General features: G+C 35.0%; 1 protein-coding gene across 1 annotated transcript; it reads right to left on the minus strand.

The window, feature by feature from the left end:
- Positions 1–12,306: 12,306 nt before the first annotated feature.
- On the minus strand, positions 12,307–17,491 carry LOC118806428. Its single transcript, XM_036567846.1, has 6 exons — positions 17,328–17,491; positions 16,905–17,243; positions 14,977–15,315; positions 14,159–14,275; positions 12,591–12,634; positions 12,307–12,497 (listed from the first exon to the last, which is right to left on the minus strand). The coding sequence occupies exons 1-6, from the start codon at positions 17,383–17,385 to the stop codon at positions 12,345–12,347; spliced, it is 1,050 nt and encodes a 349-aa protein (XP_036423739.1). The 5' UTR covers positions 17,386–17,491; the 3' UTR covers positions 12,307–12,344.
- Between the last annotated feature and the right edge of the window lie 4,388 nt (positions 17,492–21,879).

Raw genomic sequence — 21,879 nt, forward strand, 5'->3', positions numbered from 1 at the left:
TTATGACCTGTTTTAGTACATAACTGGAAGTCTGTTTTGTGAAAATCATGTATAATGGAATTTATATATATATATATATATATATATATATATATATATATATATATATATATATATATATATGTAATAACACAAAGTAAACGCAGTAAAAGTAAAACAATTATGTTTTTACCAAAATTCACAAATATTTTTTGCCTGTACACTGTTAGAAATAAAGGTTCTGTGCAGGTACGTTTTTCTTTCATCAAGGTACAAATAATAAAAATGTACCCTTAACGGTAGAACAGTGGTTTTAAGGTCCAGTTGTGGACCTTAAATAAGTTTTTCCCAGGTGAAAAATACGTATTTGTACCTTTTCATGACCTAATGTTTCAAAACAGAATAGTAAAAATAAAGGTCTGGAGATGAGACGGGATGTGTGGTGTCAATAAATGTGCTCCCCTGGCTAAAGGTACTGAGATGTACCCTTAAGGGTACCACCCCAGTGACAACAGGTATACTGCTCCAGTGACAGTTTACTACCTTTTTTTCTGACAGTGTAGTTCAAGTTTGAATCCATTACAGCTAAAAAAAGGGTTCATTAAAGTGTTAAAAAGAGCTAAAACAACCTAAAGAAGTTTTCAATAAGTCATATTTGAGTCATAAATATGTTTTTATGATATTTAAATTTTATGTTATTTAATTAAAAAAAAATGTTTAAATCATTTACATTTGGTTGTTAAAATGGGCTGAAATTTACCATAAATACATTTTGGTTCTCAAAAATCTATGAAATTACATTTGCTTTAGAAAATGAGACCCAAACCGACTCATCTAAACTTGGTTATTGCTTCTTAGCCTCTAATCCATAAAAACTAAGCTGCTCTTTAGAATATGGAACACATTTTGATGTATTAGTGATTATTAAACACTTACTAGCTCCAAAATAATGAACTCCAAAAATCGCCTCACTCTGCTTTGAGCCAAAAGGAACAAAACTAAACATTAATATGATGTGTATTTAGGTGATAATTCATGCCCAATAATTTGCATAACAAAGTACAGTTGGTTACAAAGTTTGGGCACCCCTGGTCGAAAGACATGTTATATTGATTTGTCTAAGTAAATTTAAATGAACACATCCTCTACAGAGAACACACACCTGCACCTTTAATGAACAATTACTGTTTACTTGCTTAATTTCAAAAGAAAAAAAATAAAATTAAAATTAAATCTAAAACATAAAACATTATGACAAATTATATATTTTATTCATTTTTTATTTGTTTGTTTGTTTGATCATTTGTTTTTTTCTCAATAAATTAAAAGAAAATGAACAAATCTTTGTATAATAATTATATAATAATTTGCTCAGGGATCTCCAAACATTTGCATATGACTGTATTATGTCTGATTTTCATTATTACAACTAATAATGCATTTTAGGTCATAATGAACAAAACCTAATGCAGAGTGAATAAACTATTTAGAAGTGTTTAACTGAACAAAGAACAAGAATTTAATAAACACAGCATTTGTATATATTAAAATAAAGTTTTGCCGACAGTTAAAGACTCTGCTCTGCTGATGATGCTGTGCTGCTCTTAGATCTTGAGCAAAGCTATGAATTTATATTCTAAATGGATCTAGAAATTATAATTATCTGTATGTACTGTAGGTTGGAATGCAGATTATAAACAAAGAATTTTCGGTAACACTTTCTATGAATGTTACCTTTGTAAGCATCTATAAACACATCCATAACATGTTATAATGCATTCATAAGACATTATAAACATAGCTATAAATATATATAAAAGTGCATTATACATTATAGCCATGTGTATTATGCATTATGAATTGTTAACATAATACATTATAAGTACTGATCATAACAAATTATAAGAGCTCATAAGTTGTATTTGTCCACTCTAAGTAAAGTGAAGCGTACTGTACTAAAGCCTCCTCCAGTGTTAAGAGTGAGGCTTCAAGTTGAAGTATTTACTGAAGAATTTACTGAAACACTAAAACATTCACAATAAAACACATTACAGGCTTCAAATGTCAGAGTTTAAACTAGTGCTGCTATCAGTGTTTTACCCAACGTGGGAAAGTGAATGTACACCACCGTTAGCTTGGTATATGTCTTTACTTTACGCTCTCCAAGCTGGGACTGACTTCTTTGGCACTGACATTATAACATGTTATTAAGACTATTTATAATGCATTATATTAACAATTCATAATGTATAATAAATATGACTATAAAGTGTAATTCAGTGTAATTCTTTTTTACAAATATGTATAACCATGTTTATAATGCCTTAAGAATACATTATAACATGTTATAAATGTGTTTATAGATGCTTACAAAGGTGACATTCATAGAAAGTGTTACGGAATTTTCTTATATTGATGTTTTATGTTTCTCTTCTCCTTTGTCTTAACTGATGACTAAATGGAGTTATCTATACATTTTATTATGTACATGAACTAAAAAAGAGCTCTACAGAGTAATTTGCATGTTCAGTTTTGAATCAGAAACCAAAAAAAACAGATTTGTCTCTGGTTGAAATTCGAACCACCAAATCTTTAGTGGAAAACGTAGTTTAAAGAATAAGTGTATAAACAGTACCTGTCTGGTGGTCCTCTCATTCACAGCCCCCTCCTGAACTTTCTCTGTAAAGGAGATAAAACTTCACCATCACTTCCAGATACAGTTTAATGAGACTAAACTTATTAGTATTATCACCATTTTCTATTTTCTATCAAAATATTCAGCTTCATCTCATAATGAACACTTACCACCAGCGCCGTGTTTAGATTTCCTCAGTTTGTGAATTAAAATGGCTTCAGCGCAGATTACAGCCACACACACTGCTGAGAAAACTGCCAGAGTCAGCATTACAGGATCTACAGGACCTACAGGATCAACGGGATATACAGAAGCTTCTGTAACACAGGAATTATAAACATACTGAATACAGGAATACAAAGTTCAAGCCTCAAAATCCATTCGCCATCTAATCTTGTTAAGCTGGACTTTTATATCACGTTCATTTTATTATTGTTTAGCAAACTGGTTTTTGTCCAAATAAAGAAGAATGACATTTTTTTTTCCGAGTTTTTTTTCGGATTATTAAACAAGACAATACAAAGTAGTTTGCTTTGAAATAGTGCGTTGTTGAGAAACAATACTGAGTCAGAGTTGTTCATAGTGGTAGTGAAAGGAACCAGAAATCTGAAGTCTTTAACTTCTCTAAAACACCCGAAAACATGAATTAGTTGTTGTGTTTTGTTGTTGTTTTTGTTTTTATTTATCTATATATTTGTATTTAAACATTGTTGTTGACTGAATCCACGTAGTGCTAGAGAAATCCTTGCAGGGTTTTATAAGAAAAGATGTACAAGCACACACACACACCCCACCCAAAATTTTTTTGAACTACATTCTGCACAGCTCTCACAACCCCTGGTTCTTATTATCACCACTGCAAAGAATTCTGAGTCAGCATTTTTGTTTACAATTTACCATTTTATATCAATCCACTCTGATTGACTTTGTTGACATCTCAAAAACTGTGTTACATTGAAATGTTCTAATTGATGGCAACAGTAAATAAACAGATAAAATATTAACATATATACACAAGTGACTAGTTGTACAATGCAAAATTTACTCAGTTCTACTGCTGTTCCATTCCCAGTGACCGACTCTCCAGGAGAAACTGACCCCTGTACTGGAGTTTGGAGCACTGATATGATTGACTGCCCTGGAAAATGTAATATATACAGTGGTAGAATAACACTGATATATCAGTATGATGACATTATAATAAAAGTAAAACAGTGAAATGGCATTGTGTCCATTATGCATCTAAAGTGTGACAGTGACATCTAATGGGTATTAAAAACTAAGCATCACTTTTACACTAGAATTGATATTATTAAGGTCAGCAGCAACAACACATTTCAGAATGGCTTCACATAATTGATTTTAAGAAATAAATAGATCTTACATGTTAAGAACACTGAAAACAATAAATTATTTATATTACCTGTGACAGATAAGAATGTAGCCTTAGAAAAGTTAATTGTTGTCTCTCCAGGCGCTGCACAGAAGTACACTCCTTCATCTTCTTTAGTGACACGTTCAATACTGACAGAAGTGAAATTCGCAATTCTGTTCATTTTAAATCTTGATTCGTCGAAAGGAGCAAAAATTCTTGATTTCTTATCTTTAAACTGTGATCCCACTACCACTGGAGCATGCCCCAGCCTTTGTTTGTACCACCTCCTAACATTTGCATTTGAGTCATCTACAGGTGTGCAGTCGAGAGTGACCGTTTTACCGGGCTCAGCTGAGACGACCGATTGCTCAGAATTTCTCACAGCTTGAGCAGAATCTGTAAAACAAAGTTCAATGTATTCAACCAAAGTTCAGTCAATAAGAAAAAAATGATGAAACTGAAAACAAGCGTAATTGACAAGACTAAATATAAAAAGAATTTCTGTGGGTAACTTTATGAAACTTACACATCTTGTAGAGAAGTAAGATGATAATCACAGCTGGATCCATCATCAGAAAAACAACAGCTGTAACTTGAAACTTGAAGGCAAATATGAAGGCAGGAGTGTAACTGAGTAAAGCTTCAAACTGTATGAGTTTGCTGGGGTCTTATACTGAACCCCATTGGATGGTAAAAGTCACATGGTTCTTTTTGTCTGCTTGACTTGATCTGTTTGGCCATAACAATGTTCCTATTGGCTCCATCTATGTCAGTATTATTAGCAATTATTTGGTTTCTGATAAACATTCTGATCTTACTAACTGAAAGATTAATAGCCTCTGTAGAAAAACAGGCGGATGTAAGAAAGCCACGATATTTGGATTTTTATGGTAGCTTCATTTTAACAGTGAGAGATGGAATATCAAAAAGAAAATCTAGAAAACGAAATAATATTTAAATTAAAAACAATTTGCATTTCATTGAGGGAAATAAGTATTTGATCTCCTAAAAACCATGACTAATGTTGGCTCCCACAGACCACTGACACACCCTAATCTCAGTGAAATCGTTACCTGCATGAGAGACACCTGTCCCAAATTGTCACCTGTATAAAAGGCCACCTGCCAACAGACTCAGTGACACTCCAACATCTCCACCATGGGCAAGACTAAAGAGCTGTCTAAAGATGTCAAGGACAAAATTGTTGACCTATACAAGGCTGGAATGGGCTACAAAGCCATAAGTAAGAAGCTGGATGAGAAGGTGACAACTTTTGGTGCAATTATTCGGAAGTGGAAGAAGTACAACATTACTGTCAATCGACCTCAGCCTGGAGCTCCATGCAAGATATCACCTCGTGGAGTCTCATTGATCATGAGAAAGGCTAAAAACTACACGGGAGGAGCTGGTTAATGATCTCAAGGCAGCAGGGACCACAGTCTCCAAAAAAAACATTGGTAATACACTGAGACGTAATGGTTTAAAATCCTGCAGTGCACTCCAGGTTCCTCTGCTCAAGAAGGCTCACGTCCAGGCCCGCCGCGAATTTGCCAATGAACATATTAATGACTCCGAAAGAGACTGGGAGAAGGTGCTGTGGTCAGATGAGACCAAAATTGAGCTCTTTGGCCTCAACTCAACTCGACGTGTTTGGAGGAAGAAAAATACAGAATATGACCCTAAGAACACCATCCCCACCGTCAAGCATGGTGGTGGAAGTATTATGTTTTGGGGGTGTTTTTCTAATAAGGGCACAGGCCAACTTCACTGCATCGACGGGAAGATGAACGGGGCCATGTATCGCAAAATCCTGGATGACTACCTCCTTGCCTCCGCCAGGGCACTGAAAATGGGTCGTGGATGGGTCTTCCAGCACGACAACGACCCAAAACATACAGCCAAGGAAACAAAGGAGTGGCTTCATAAGAAGCATATCAAGGTCATGGAATGGCCTAGCCAGTCTCCTGACCTCAATCCCATAGAAAATCTATGGAGAGAGCTGAAGCTTTGCATTTCCAAATGCATGCCTAAAAACCTTAAGGCTTTGGAGATGATCTGCAGAGAGGAGTGGGCCAAAATTACTCCTGAAGTGTGTGCAAACCTTAAAAAAACTACAAGAAACGTCTGACTGCTGTGCTTGCCATCAAGGGTTTTGCCACCAAGTATTAAATGATGTTTTACTAGGGGGTCAAATACTTATTTCCTTCAATGAAATTCAAATTAATTTTTATTTCTCATTTCATGTAATTTTCTCAGTTTTCTTTTGATATCCTATGTGTCACTGTTAAAATAAAGCTGGCATAAAATTATGAGAGGTTTCATTTATTTTTTTGTATTAAAACTTTTAAAGTCAGTGGGGGATCAAATACTTATTTCCTCCATACGAATATTTATTTTGGTTCTGTTGGAGAAATTCAATTGCCTGAATATATGAGATATTAACATTACCAGAACATCACCATTTTATAAATGATAAATCCGGGGTGACCATGTAAAGAATCCAGTGCCATTTTGAGTCAAATTTAGTGTTTTAATAACTCTCTGCAGAAATGAATTTACAGTCAGATTTTTAATGAAAATGAATAAAGATATGCTGCGTAGGAAATACTTATGTTTGGTGATACTCACCGACATTAATTCAGCAGAAATATATAAAAGAATATAAATGATTTTTTTTAAGTAGACATCTACTTTTCATTTCAGAATATTTTATTGCAATTATTTTAAAGACACATTTCAAACATTTACACTTCATACATGTCATTGCATGTATAGTATATAAGCATGGCCTCAATATGTGGAAGCACAGCACATTATAAATAACAATTACATACACACACACACACACACACACACATATATATATATATATATAAAACACTGCTGTCAGACAAAAAAAAATCCATTTTTGTCATTTTTGAATTTTTGCCATGATTTTAAAATGCCTATTGCCCTTTACATTATGTGTAAGTTTCATGATGAACATATATATATATATATATATATATATATATATATATATATATATATATATATATATATATATATAGCTGCTGTCAGCAAAAAAAACCTTGTATCTCCATTTTTGTCATTTTGGAATTTGTGACATGATTTTAAAATGCCTTTCACATTATGTGTAAGTTTCATGATGAACAGATCGATAGGAATTGTCCAAAAATGACTTAGAAAAAAGTCTGGTTCCATTGACTTACATTGAAAATAAAGTATGTTTTTGCCTTCTAGTGTAAAGTTACCATTTTAGAGATACAAGGTTTTCTTCCAACAACAGTGATATACAGATTTTAAACTGGTGTACTTTGAATATCATAAGCTACAGTTTAAAGCATCAGCCACAATCTCTAAAGGCCTGAAGAGCGATATGGAAATTCTCACTACTATCTGAAACACGTCTTCTACATTTCCATCAACACAATATCAGACACCATCTGAGCTCATAAGCACGTTTGCCACATGTGAGACATGTGACTAACCACACACTCTAAAACTGTTCTCGCTCGGCTCCTTCAGAGAACTGACACTTCATACCAAACTGGACTGTTTTTTTTAGTCATGCAGTTTTGAGCACAGAGCAAAGTGAAGCACATGATTGTAGATCCTGACTGAAATCAGCACAAACACAAATAAACAGATACAGATTACAAAGCTGACAGCAACAGAAAATATCCACAAACTTCACTTCTGCTGCTACAAGAGAAGAGAGTCCAGTGAGTCAGTGATTGTTGGGGTCAGTAACTGAGAAGTGTCTGACTTCAGAGTAAACACTGTCTCCAGAGCGTCCACTCTTCATTCTCAGGCTTTTGGCTGCATAATTCAGCTCCACAGCAGCAGAGTCCTGTAGAGATGAATATGAAATATTAAAGGCTGAAGATTAGAGAACTCTATGGGAATTAAACAGTGCCAGTGTGAATGAGAGAACATGTAGTACCTGACTGGGTTTGTTCTCCACCACTGAATCATGATCTCTCACTATGACGGAAAAAAGAAAGATTATGCTGAGTGTGTTTACATGCATTTAAAAATCCAATAACTGCAGAAAAACTGAGTTTGTCAGTAATCTGATCAACATGTTTCTGATGTATATAACAGATTAAGCTACACTCCCTGCAGTTTCGAATGGCTTGAGCGCAGATCACAATCACACCGATCCCTAAAGCTGCTCCCAGATAGAACACAGTGGGATTCACAGGACCCCCTGCACATAAATGATCAAACCTCTGTCATATTTACTTTCTTATAAGTTCAAAACAAACACTGACTGATACATGTCATTGCATCGCCATGGCATTAATAACATTTATGTATTAAAATGACATTAAAGGAACAGAAATGAAAGTGGTCAGAGCTTTAGTTCAATCTATAAATGATGCTGAAATAAAAATATAGATGCAATTTCTTGTGTTGTACACCAAAATGCTGTTCACTGTAACTCCAATGATGTCCAATTTATGATGACATCCAAGTTAACGAATTCAGCTCGCATGCCTCTAGAATACTATCAGAAATGGAATAAATTTAGAGGTTATGATTTACCGTTATTGCATTATTGCTCAATGGCCAACAGCTTCAAAGCACCAAAAGTATACAGGTACACAACACAAAGCAGCCAAACAGGCTTACCCAATTGTACTGATGCTCCATTGCCAAAAATGATCATCCCACAAGCAGCCACAGTGCAGCAGTAAGTTCCAGTATGGTGGTGGTCGAGGATGTTCTTGGAGAAGTTGTACACAGAGCAGCTTGTAGACGAGCTGATCTCACACTGACGGCTGCTGCTGTTCTGGTGAATGTAAATGACTTCAGGAAAGGATTGTCCTGCAGCAGCTCTGAACCAGAGCACTCGGAGTTCTGCTGCTCTGATCTCGTGCACTGCAGAGTGACCGACTCAGTTTCCTGGAGAAACTGACCCCCGTACTGGAGTTTGAAGCACTGATATGTTAAACTGAGGTTGACCTGGTCAATACAAGTAGACATTATAAGAATTTTGTGAATATTGGCTTTTCAGTCACACATTAGGCTGTAAACTATTAAAGACTAACATTGTTTTCAAAATGCAGCAATATTGTAGCACTATAAATGGGGTATTGTGTTAATCAGTTGGCTTTTAATGGCTTCATAATATATTATCATACACATAAGCACAATGTAAACACTGGAAATACAATTAGGTCAATTCAAACATTTCGTATGAGTTTTCTATTGTTGTGAATTTGTAAAGTTCTATATGATTGTATATGCATATATATGTATATGTGTATATATACAAAACAGTTATTTTATCACTGACTATAATGTGCCACTAGAAAACGTAATAATGTTCCTGTCTCCTTTTCCACAGAAGTACATTCCTTCATCATCTTTAATAGTTTGTACAATATTCAGAGAAAAACGCTGGATTATTTTGAATCTGTGTGATGAAGTAGTCGGTTCTTTGGTAATTAGCTTTACTGTCACTTCCTGAGGTTCCTGTCCTGTTCTTTGTTTGTACCAAACCCAAATGTTTTGAGCAAACTTTTCCACAAATTTGCAGTGTAGAGTAACATTTTCACCAGACTCAGCTGAGACAAATGATGCCTCAGAAAGATCCACAGCTTGAGCAGAATCTATAAGACAGAATCAGATCAGAGCTCAACTGATAAAGAAAATAGCAGATGACATTTCAGCATAGTTACTGAACAAACCCCAAAATTAACCTTAACCTCATAAACTTACATATCATGTAAAGATGTCAAATCAGCATCCAAATCAGAGCCATTGTGTTAAAATGAAGCTGTTCTGATTAACAACAGCAGCACACTGTATCAGCTGGCTGGGCTCAGAAGATTAAGCTCATTGGCTGTCACAGGGTCTTTTTTTCTGTCTGCTCTTCTTTTCACTCATGTTTGGCCACAAGAAGTTCCTTGGCCTCTTATTAAAAAGCCTCTTAAAGCTCGAGCAGAAAGTTACTACATGAAACGGTAACAAATATGTACGTTGCATGATGAATGAAAAAGCCAGTAGAGTTTTGAGATGTTTTGGGCTGAAATGTATCTTTTTAAATATGTTCATGGTGAAGTTGTACACGCCAGGATCTAAGACATCTTTATAATGCATAATCAGTTATATTATCAAATATATAAGATATTGTGTTATTCCATTATTAGTTTTAAAAATAAGTGACTTTAAAATACTTTCTGTACTGAACATTAAGGCAGTGAAGTGCTGCCACTCTCCTGTGTTGATGTAAAAACTCTTTCTGCTGATTCTGTACATTCTGTAGTTTGTCTATACTCTTTTTGGAGATGCCAGAGATGCATTACAATAATCCAAACAAGAGAAAACAAACACATTAGTCAACTTATTAATATTGTGCCATGTGAGATGAAGTCCTGACCAAAATTTTTTACTTTAGTTAACAAATTCACATCAACCAGCCTGAAGGACTTTGTTCACATCTCAACAATTTAATTACTTATAAAGTTTGAAAAATAGGTGGAATTCAACAGAAATCAAACAGAAAAACAAGTTTAACTCCAATAATCTCACATATTCCCCCAAAATACATTGCCTGTGGTACTGGATGAGTAAAGAATACATTCAGCAATTAATTAAACCTCTAACCAGATATATAATTATATCCAGGATAATGAAATATGTATTTTAGAATGACCAAGTCAGAGTCCTTTATATCAGCGACAATGTTGCTGGAACTTATATGTCTGTGCTTATATGTAATATCGTCACTCAAGTCTGAGAGGAAAGAATTATGAAACCACAGTAGATACCCAGAGCACAGCCAATGCTCACACTGCCTCCTACTGGTAACAACAGGCTTTTTCACATTCTAATGGCAAACTAGAGGACTTAAAATAATAGTCCGCCTACAAGAACTTTAAAATGTCCGATTAAAAATAGGAAAAACAATATAAACACACCTGCAGCCACACTTTCAGAGATTCTCATCAATCAAACTTCTTTGATCTGAAGCAGGCCAGACAAGAAAGGATCCACAGAAATATTATTTTAACCATTTGTTTCAGTAAAAGTGTGACACTGTAAACTGTTGTGTTTCTTGGTTAATAAGATCCCTTTTATTTATTATCATGACTTTGATGATCAGAGTCCATATTTAAAAAGAGCTTTAAAATGTCTGATTTCATTCTGATTTCAAGTCCTTCTGTTTGGTGATTAATAGCATCTTTAATAAAGTTTCTCAGCTTTGACCACATAGTGAGTGAGTGAGTGAGTGAGATTTACATATATCTGCCTTATCAGCCCCGTCCATTAACACTGAAGTTATAAGGAGTGTTTCAGCCTGGACTGCTTTCTGTATGAGGCACAATACAGGGCAGCTAATTAGAATGGAGATAATTTACATATCTCAATTTTAAAAGCACAGCCTGTTTAATTCTAAGGGAAGAAGAGAGGTTGGAAAATACTCATGCAAAAATGAACTATGAGTGCTTTTAGTACATAAAACCATACATGTGTAATAAGTGGACTTCAGGGTAAAAGATACAATACAGGACAAATGTAGGATACAGGCCTTTTAATAAAGAAGAGAACAAGCAGGATGATAATCATGAAGTTTGCCGGCCCTGGAGGAGGTTAGTCATGCACAAGGCCAGCTGTAGCCTTTTGATGGCACTAAGCAAATGTCACCTCCCACCCCACCCCCCATAATGATGTACTGTGAAATCACAGAGTTACTAATTAACAAAAATTATAACGTTGTTATCATCTTAATGAAAGAACTAAATGTTGAATTTACCTTTAAAGGACAATAACAAAGAAAATCATGCACAATAATATTTTTTTGACATTAGAAACTGACTCTAATATTCAGGAGGAATATGTGACCAGTATGTATTAGAAAATGAACTAAATTGCTGACAAATTGTAAACAAATACAGAAGTAAATTACATTTCTGAAGTATTTCAGTAAAAGTCAAATTAAAAGAAGCAACAGCTTTAATTTAGGTGAATATTATGTAGTAATAAAAATATGGAATAATAAATCATTAATGTTTCAGCTCTTCCCTACACAGACATTTATCCTAATGACTGACCATCTCATAAAGACCCTCCTCTCACTGATAGTTTTGTATTGCTAGGCACAATCACTGAAAACGTTTTATGAGAGCAGATGTTCTATTTATGCTGAAGTTGAGAAACACAAACACCTGACATGGGGTTTTATTTTCAGTCAGTTTCTTTGTTATCAGAGTACCTGACTCCCCCTCCTCCACCACACTGAATGTGCAGATAAAGATGCACTGCAGGTAGAACTTCTCTAAGCTTTGCTTCTATTAAAAACAAGTAAAAGAAAATAAATGAGTTACAATTAATAAGTTACAGTTAATGAGTTACTCTGTGGTCATTAACAGAGGAGCCCCTCACTGCAGAATACAGGGTGTCTTCTTGTAGCTGTTCTCGTTTCCCTCTTCCTCTTTTAGTTTTCTTTTCATGGAAATTTAAGGCTGCATAATTCAGCTCCTCAGCTTCATCATCCTGCAGGAACAGACATGAGAGTTTAAACAAGAGCTCTTATATATCATTGATTTTGTACATGTAATGTCAGGAATAATGGCACTAAAGCAGTACCTGTTTGGTCGTCTTCTCTTTGACTGAGTCTTTAAGCTTTTCTGCTGAATTACAAATACAAGCAGGTCAGTATCTTTATCTTTATCGTGTTTGCTGCATTTTCACACATTCACTACATTCAAAAGTTTTAAATCACTGTTTTTAATAACACAGAATCAGTTTTGTTTGCACACACGTGTATAAAATGATTGTAATATGTTAGTTCAAGAAATAAGAAATGTGTCCAGAATGATGAATGTAGCTGTTAATTAATGCAAAATGACTGAAAAAACTGTATAACATAAAAAATGAAATTGTTAATTATAAAATGAATATTCAGAATTCATATTGTAAAAAAAAAGATCAAAGCTCATGTCAGATAACCTGACCAAAAATATCAATGTATGTAAATAATTACTAATTACTAATTATACATTATTTATTATTAAATAATGTCTCGTTCACTTAATTTTTCATGCTGACAAAAATATCTTAAAGTGTTTTGTGAATAAACTGTAATATTAAATCCTCACTGTTTAAGCTATTATGACGTAGAACACTTTTTTGGGCACTTTTCCAAATTTTTGAACTTGTGCACAAACATGCATGCATTTTTATTGTAACAGGTATTCATTTATTTATTTACTTACTTAATTGCTAATTAATTTAGAGTTAAGGTTCTAAATAATGTCCCTGGTAATGTTGTCTCCTCAGTTCTTGGTATTAAGCAGGTAAGTATGCAATATGATCCAAAGTGCTATGTAATAATTGTGGTTAACATGATGGTGACTTCCAAGATCGTTTCTTTAATTCACTCTAAAAATCCAGCTATTTACTGGATGACTAGATAATTACTATGGGTAAGAATGTGATAAGTACTATGATTAATTTACACCAACATTTCTAGCCATTAAACTGAAAAATTATGTAGTGAAGCATATAATAAGTGGATGATAATGGTAATCTCACATTTAAACAGGAAAATAAATCAGAAAAATCAGAAAAAATGTAAATAATAAATACCCAGTAAAACCACTGTAAGAAATACTGGTTTATTTAAAATTTATTTAAAATTTCAGTTTCATTTTTAGGTTACAGTCAAGTACATAATACATAATACTGTTTACCCATAAAATACATGCAACTCAGAGAAATGTCTGATTTACTTTACTCCTCAAACATGACACATTACAGTTAAACGGAGTGTTTCTCTTTACCACCTTATTATACGCCAAATAAATATCTAATTATGAGTATTTTACTGTGTCATTTCTCTGCATAGTTATGCATTACGGTGTATTTTAGTCATTATTTTACCCAAAATAGTTACACAGCACTGTGGAGTTTGTAGATCACAATAACACAGTTAATATCTACAAGCTGAAACTGACCATGTTGCCTAAAATAAATACCTAGAACTTTGCAGTTTGTACCACATATTTAAATTGCCACCTGTGCAGTGAACTTAGATGACTGTAAAAGAAAATGTTTACTAGTTATCGAGTTGGATGCAGCAGAATTTCTCATATAATGGATCACTTTGATAAAAAAAATGAGGATGTTGTTTTGTGACTGTAGTTAAAACTCACCACTGCAGTGTTCACAGTTTCTCGTTTTACAGTTTAAAATGGTTTGGACAGAGATCACAACCACACACACTCCTAAAGCTGCTCCCAGACAGATCACTACAGGATCCAGAGGCCGCCCTGAAGAACATGCATGATCAAAATTATAGACTAATTCAATCAACATCAAATATTAATAAAAAAAATTCAATGAATAATCAAGCACACTTGGGCCGTGTATGCATGTCAAAGCAGGTTCCTCACATCTCCTTCATGATAGCTTTTTAAGTGGAGCTATTTTCACCTTATTTTTCATTGTTTTGTTTTTTTTTGTTTGTTTGTTTGTTTTGCTTTGTTTTGTTTTGTTTTGTTTTTTCATTGTTTAGTTTAGTATTTTATATTTTTATTGTTTTGTTTAGTATTTTATATATTTTTTTCCAGTATGTTACACTCAGTAAAAATAAATATTTAAAATTCTGCACTAAAATTTACAGAGAACGTCCATATTAAATGTGTTCTCTGTAGAGGATGTATTCATGTATTATTTGGTGTTCAAACTTTTGCAAATGACTGTTTTTACAAAGTGCCTGAAGTTTGCAAAATGACAATTAACAAACACTTTAGCCTCTCTCACTTATGATTGTTGTTAACATGGCAAAGATGACCATTTAGCAGTCCTTTAATATTTAATTCTATAATATTAAGGGAAAAAGGACAGTTATGGAGAAAGAATTTTCCACAGGTGGCAGTAATTACTGCACATAGACAAAAATATTGTTGTATCTCAATGCTTTTCCTTAAAGAAAATACATTTATAGTGAATAATTTTACTGAAAACTCACTCAGTTCTACTGTTGTTCCATTTCCAACAATGATCTTCCCACAAGCAGCCACAGCGCAGTAGTAAGTTCCAATATGGTGGTGGTCGAGGATGTTCTTGGAGAAGTTGTACACAGAGCTGTGTGTAGAAGAGCTGATCTCACACTGACGGCTGCTGCTGTTCTGATGAGTGTAAATGATTTCAGGAAAGGATTGTCCTGCAGCAGCTCTGAACCAGAGCACTCGGAGTTCTGCTGCTCTGATCTCAGAGAGGGCTGTGCACTGCAGAGTGACTGACTTTCCTGGAGAAACTGACCCCTGTACTGGAGTTTGGAGCACTGAGATGTTTAACTCAGGATAACCTGTTTAATAATATAAAATTTAAAAGATATTGGTTCAAGTGTGAAAATAAGCTACCTAGCAGTGATATAAAAATCACGAAGTTACATTATTGTCACATAACTTGCTAGTGTGTAGCATAAAAACCTGTGACTGACAATACTTTGAAAAGATACAAACACAATCAACAATCTATTCTCTGTATTTACAGTCATTATGTTAGAACTTCAACATCATTGACTACAGCAATGTTTCCCAACCCTGATCCTGGAGTCTCACTGCTCTTCTACAGTTTCACTGCTCTAACACACCTTATGCTACTAATCAGCTCGTTAACAAGCGCTAACTGAGTGGAAGTGAACTTGTTAAAATGTGCAGGACAGTGACCTCCAGGACCAAAGCTGGGAAACACTGCACTACAGAGGTCAAATGTCTGAGGTCAAATTAATTCAGAAATATACTCTTCATTACTGCAGTGCTGAGATTTATTCCGCCAGAAACATTTTGAGGTCAACTGATGTAATTTGACATCATTAGCTAATATTGATCTGTATGTTTACATCAAATTATGTAAGAAAAGTTACTAAAAGTAAATGATTATGAGGTGATGTGGAGAGAACATTTGCTATTGAGAAGAAAAAACAGATTTTATTTTCTTTTAGAGTGGAAATATAAAGAATATAAAGTTAGACTTTAGGGAGAAGATGCAGAAAAGAAGTGAAAGGCCCCCGTTTAGCATATTGCCCAAAAATATAACTTAGATTTTTATCATTAAGACACAAAGTTGTTCACTGTTCACTGTTAGATGCTAGTTAGTGACTATTAGCTAAAATTAGACATGTTTATGTGAGTTTTGAAGCTCAGTTATATTATCTGATCTGTTCTATGATGGTTAATAATCATTTACCACTTAAAACTGCTGTTAAATGCCATTGCATTGTTTCTATGACAATAATAATAATAATAATAATGATAATAATAATAATAATAATAATAATAATAATAATAATGATTTTCATCAGTCTTTGATCATAATTTATTAAAATAAAAATGCAAAGAGTAGAAATATTGGTATAAACTGGTTTGCATGCAAAAGTTTGGGTCCGCTGGTCAAATTCCATTTTGTTGATTTTCTAAATGAAAATAAGTTACACATCTACAGAGAACACACTTAAATATGTCAGTTTTCTGCTAATTTTATTTATTCATAATTTTTGCTGAGTTCAACATAATGGACATTTGACCAGGTTGCCCAACACAAGGCAGTAAACGATGCAGTAAAATCTAAAGGATACATTTATGAAAGATTCACTAGGGGGCTTCTTACCCCAGAGTATGAGTAAAAAGTGATCTTTTCCGGATTTTTCTATTTTATTCTATAAAAACAGAACTGTCTGCTATTCCAGTTCAGTTCCTCTAACTGTGTGCAGGTTTATTAATAATCTAACTGTACATGATACATTTATGTACTGATACAGTTTAGTTCCACAGTAAATGGACCTCGTTGTTAAAGGGGACTTTCATCCCATTTTCTCCCACTGTTGTTAAAGGTTTTAAGTTACTGTTAAAAACTGTTTACATTAACAGATGATGATGAAAATATGACGATTACCTGTCACAGCTAAGGAAGTTCCTGTGGAAAACTCAATAATATTCCCTTGAGATTTACCGCAGAAGTACATTCCTTCATCGTCTTCAGTAGCACGTTTAATATTCAGAGAAAAGCTGCTCTTGTTTGCCTTCAGTTCCATTGTTGATTTGAATTCTGGATAAATGTAGACCTTTCCTAACACTGTTCCCACCGGCTGAAGAGTCTGTCCCAGTTTATATTTATACCAAATCAGTCGCTCTGCACTCATGTGTTCCTCAAATGTGCAGTGAAGTGTAGCAGCTTCACCAACTTTAACTGATAAAAATGGCTTCTGATGAAGATCTACAGCTCGACTGGGACCTATAAAAATTAGTTTAGGTCAGATTTAACTCACTTAAGAGAAACAAGGAAAAAATACTTTTAAGAAAAACCTGTAAAACCTACCTATTCTGTAAAGACTGGCAATAAGAATCCAGATGGGAGTTATCTTCATAGAATACATTGGATTATTTGAAGTGAAATGTTTAAAAGGAAGTCAGAAGGTCTTTTCTGCTGTGTGGCAGAAGATAATTTGAACACCAGAAGTTCACTGGGGGCCTCTTTATGAGCTCACTGTGTCATCAATAGAGAAACAGCCAATGAGCACCTTTATTCAGGAAGTGTCACCCCACAAAGAAAGAACTTGATCTGAAGTCAAAATACACTTGCATTTACTATTTTATAAAAAAAAATCAGGAATACTTTATATTCTAGGTAATAGATCAGTTTCATTGGGTCTTTCACTGTAGTTAATGTGTTAATAATGCGTTACCACAATACATTTTAATGCCACTAATTTTCTTAACACTGTCAACACATTTGACTCTTTAAAGCATCTCTAGTTCCAGATTAAATGAGAGAGAGGAAGAAAGAAAGACAGAAAGAGAGAGAGAGAGAGAGAGAGAGAGAGAGAGAGAGAGAGGGGGAGATAGGCCTACAATGGCAGAGGAGTTGGAACATCTAGTCACTTTTGCTCCCACTGTTCATCAGTGATGAAAATTTGGAACTGTGCTCCATTTTTTCATATTTACTCTGTTTTTTGTGATTTTATGTTCAATTTAATTTCATGTATCTGGTGATGGAGAGTGTCTTCATGCACTTCAGCGTGTTAAAGAATGAGTAATGTGGTTTGGCACTGCTTAACCTTTATATCACACTACAAGATCCTTCAGTCAACAGTCATACAAGTCTAGAATAATCCTAAAATATTCTGGAAATATTATGGAATAAATTATTAGTTTATATCAGCCTATATATTGTAGGCTTGACCACGCAGGCGGCTAAGTGCACAGGCTCACAGTAGATGTGCGCCCTCCTGATAACTGACTATTTGTGTTGTTTACTGTTGTTGTTTGTTAGTTTAGATTATGAGTACATGTTTTATGTGTTGTTCTGTGTTGGGGAGTGAGTTTAGTTGGGGGTATTTTGTGTGTCACAGTGAAGCCTGTGGCTGGTGGTGACCTCAGAGTTCAGTGTTCTATATGTGTCTTTCTGCTGGTGGGTTTAATAAAGAGCACTTCTCTCAGTGGAGTCATGGCCTCAACACAGATGCTACAAGTGTTGCAAGACTCTCACAATCTCAGTAGTTTCTTGTCAAAAACATGCCTGTGCTGTCAGACATTAGGTGCCTTCATCTACTGCTTCCTCTCTCTGTTTTGAAAGATCATTTTCTGCTGCAGCTTTTAAACTCTAACCACAGAATGAGTATGAGGTTCCACACTTTTGTATTTACCAGTTTTCAGCACACAGAACCACTGTTTCAATAGAAGCTTCTGAAAGAAAAGCAGTTAGAAATTAAGTTTAATAATAATAGTATAACACAGTGCAGAGCACTCATCACACTCATCACTATTTTGTTTTTGATCTTCCTTTTCGAGAAATGCAAAGCAGATTATTACACTGTTAATGAACTGCTAAGTGTGTTTAATACTACAAAGAAGTGATATGAGAACTTAATAGTACTTATGACTTAGTCCTATTAATAATCCTGGAAGGGAAATAAAAACAAGTAAAGAAAAGTTTAAGCCATTACTAGTCTTGTCGTAATCATGATTTTGTAGTATAATTAGTAGTAAAATTATCACTTTCTAGTGGGGACACAAAGAAGCAACTGATTAATAACAAGAAACCAGTAGATTAATTAACAGATAATTAATGAGACTATTTCAAAAGTACTGTCTAGTTATCATGTTACCTCGTTACATGAGTAAACATACCTATCAGTTAATTATCAGTGTAATAAGCAGCAGTTAGTTCATTAGTTAATGAGCAAGTGATGTATGAATGTATATCAAATGAAACTTAACAGCATCGTCACTTACTAATTACAAAGAATTTAATCAGTAACTAAGTAATAACTAATGCCTAATGAACAGTTAACTAAATGTAAATATTGAATATTTATTTGTAGCATATAATTATCAAATAATTAAATGTAGTGTAACTTTGTCCAATATGTTAAACCAATATTTGAAAACGAACATTTGAATAAAAATGTCATATTTAAGTGTGTTAACTTACCTTCACTTAGAAAATCAATAAAATGCATTATTTGCCCAGGTGTGTTCTAAGTTTTGCATATGACTGTATTAGAAAGCTACCAAAATATGTTGACAAAAAATAAGCAAGTGGCAATACAAGGGGTCCAAGCATCCTATCTGCTTAATAAGGTGTAATGTGGCAGATACTCCAACCTAGAACAACGCACAATTTGATCATTTTATACAGGGAGGCAAAGGTAGTTTTAGGAATCTTACTCAATGAACCTCATTGCTATAGTGTAGAGTGCCGACTGAGACAAAAGATTGAACCCCAGTCTACAGTGTAGAAGACAGACATGTTACCCACTACACTATACCAACCACACATGTCAGACTGGGGCTTTTTTGCAGACATAGCATAAAGCATAGTCTATCATAGTTCATCAAAAACCCTTTATATGTAATGATCATTGATAAAGAGCCTTCAAATAAGATAATTTTCTAATGTTGTAGAGATTGACCTTTTGACCTTTGCATACTAAGCTGAAGACTTTGAATGAATAAGTCAAAGTGTCAGACAAACAGTTCAATTTCTAAGTTAATTAGCAAAAATGAAAAACAAAAACCTGCATCACATGAGACCAGTGAGACTGTTTTAATAATTTTAAGTCTTGTTGTGCACTCACCGTTTCAGGCCAAAATGGATTACATTTTACATGCTGCATCTGAATAACAATTCATATAAGTGCTGTAAATTTTCAGATGATAAGAACAACTGTTTTTGAATAATTATTTACCTCCAAATGTCACACAATAGAAATGAAACTTGAATATAACTTAAAGTAGTCAGTGTACAGCTTGTATAGCAGTTTAGATTTACTGTCCTCTGAAAATAACTCCACACACAGCCATTAATGTCTAAATAGCTGGCAACACAAGTGAGTACACCTCACAGTGAACATGTTCAAATTGTGCCCAATTGTGTCGCTGTCCCTCCCTGGTGTCATGTGACTCTTTAGAGTTACAAGGTTCCAGGTGTGAATGGGGAGCAGGGCTGTTAAATTTGGTGTTTTGGGTACAGTTCGCTCATACTGGCCACTGGATATTCAACATGGCACCTCATGGCAAAGAACTCTCTGAGGATGTAAGAAATAGAATTGTTGCTCCTCAAAGATGGCCTAGGCTAAAAGAAGATTGCTAACACCCTAAAACTGAGCTATAGCATGGTGGCCAAGGTCATACAGTGGTTTTCCAGGACAGACTCCACTCGGAACAGGCCTCACCAAGGTCGACCAAAGAAGTTGAGTCCACGTGTTCAGCGTCATATCCAGAGGTTGGCTCCAAAAAATAGATGCATGAGTGCTGCCAGCATTGCTGCAGAGGTCAGCCTGTCAGTGCTCAGACCATACGCCACACAATGCATCAACTCAGTCTGCATGGGCATCATCCCAGAAGGAAGCCTCTTCTGAAGCTATTGCACAAGAAAGCCCGCAGTACCAAGACAACTGTCTCTTGCCTACAGTCAAGCATGGTGGTGGTAACATCATGGTCTGGGGCTGCATGAGTGCTGCTGGCAATGGGGAGCTGCGGTTCATTGAGGGAAACATGAATTCCAACATGCGCTGTGACATTCTGAAGCAGAGCATGATCCCCTCCCTTTGGACACTGCGCCGCATTGCAGTTTTCCAACTCGATAATGACCCAAAACACACCTCCAAGATGACAACTGCCTTCCTGAAGGTAAAGGTGAAGGACTCCAGACCTAAACCCAATTGAGCACCTGTGGGGCATCCTCAAGCGGAAGGAGGAGGAGCGCAAGGTGTCTAACATCCACCAGCTCCATGATGTCATCATTGAGGAGTTGAAGAGGATTCCAGTAGCAACCTGTGCAGCTCTGGTGAATTTGAGCACAATTTGAACATGTTCACTGTGAGGTGTACTCACTTGTGTTGCCAGCTATTTAGACATTAATGGCTGCGTGTGGAGTTATTTTCAGAGGACAGTAAATCTAAACTGCTATACAAGCTGTACACTGACTACTTTAAGTTTCATTTCTATAGTGTTGTCCCATGAAAAGATATAATAAAATATTTGCAGAAATGTGAGGGGTGTACTCACTTTTGTGAGATACTGTATATATGTAAATCAGTAGCACCCAGAATTATATCTGTATGCCTCATAGTGTAGGACGTACACTATATTGCCAAAAGTATTCACTCACCCATCCAACTCATTGAATTTAGGGGTTCCAATCACTTCCAGGGCCACGGGTGTATACAACCAAGCACCTAGGCATGCAGATTGCTTCTACAAACATTTGTGAAAGAATGGGTCGCTCTCAGGAGCTCAGTGAATTCCAGCGTGGTACCGTGATAGGATGCCACCTGTGCAACAAGTCCAGTCATGAAATTTCCTCGCTACTAAATATTCCACAGTCAACTGTCAGTGGTATTATAACAAAGTGGAAGTGATTGGCA

Source organism: Colossoma macropomum, unplaced genomic scaffold, assembly GCF_904425465.1.
Source record: "Colossoma macropomum unplaced genomic scaffold, Colossoma_macropomum, whole genome shotgun sequence".
Classification (NCBI taxonomy): domain Eukaryota; kingdom Metazoa; phylum Chordata; class Actinopteri; order Characiformes; family Serrasalmidae; genus Colossoma; species Colossoma macropomum.

Coding starts and splice junctions, on each gene's coding strand:
- LOC118806428 (XM_036567846.1), bottom strand. CDS start 17,385: ATGTATTCTATGAAGATAACTCCCATCTGGATTCTTATTGCCAGTCTT. Junction 14,276..14,976: donor TGGAACAACAGTAGAACTGA/GTGAGTTTTCAG, acceptor CATGTTCTTCAG/GGCGGCCTCTGGATCCTGTA. Junction 12,635..14,158: donor AAACTGTGAACACTGCAGTG/GTGAGTTTTAAC, acceptor TTTGTAATTCAG/CAGAAAAGCTTAAAGACTCA.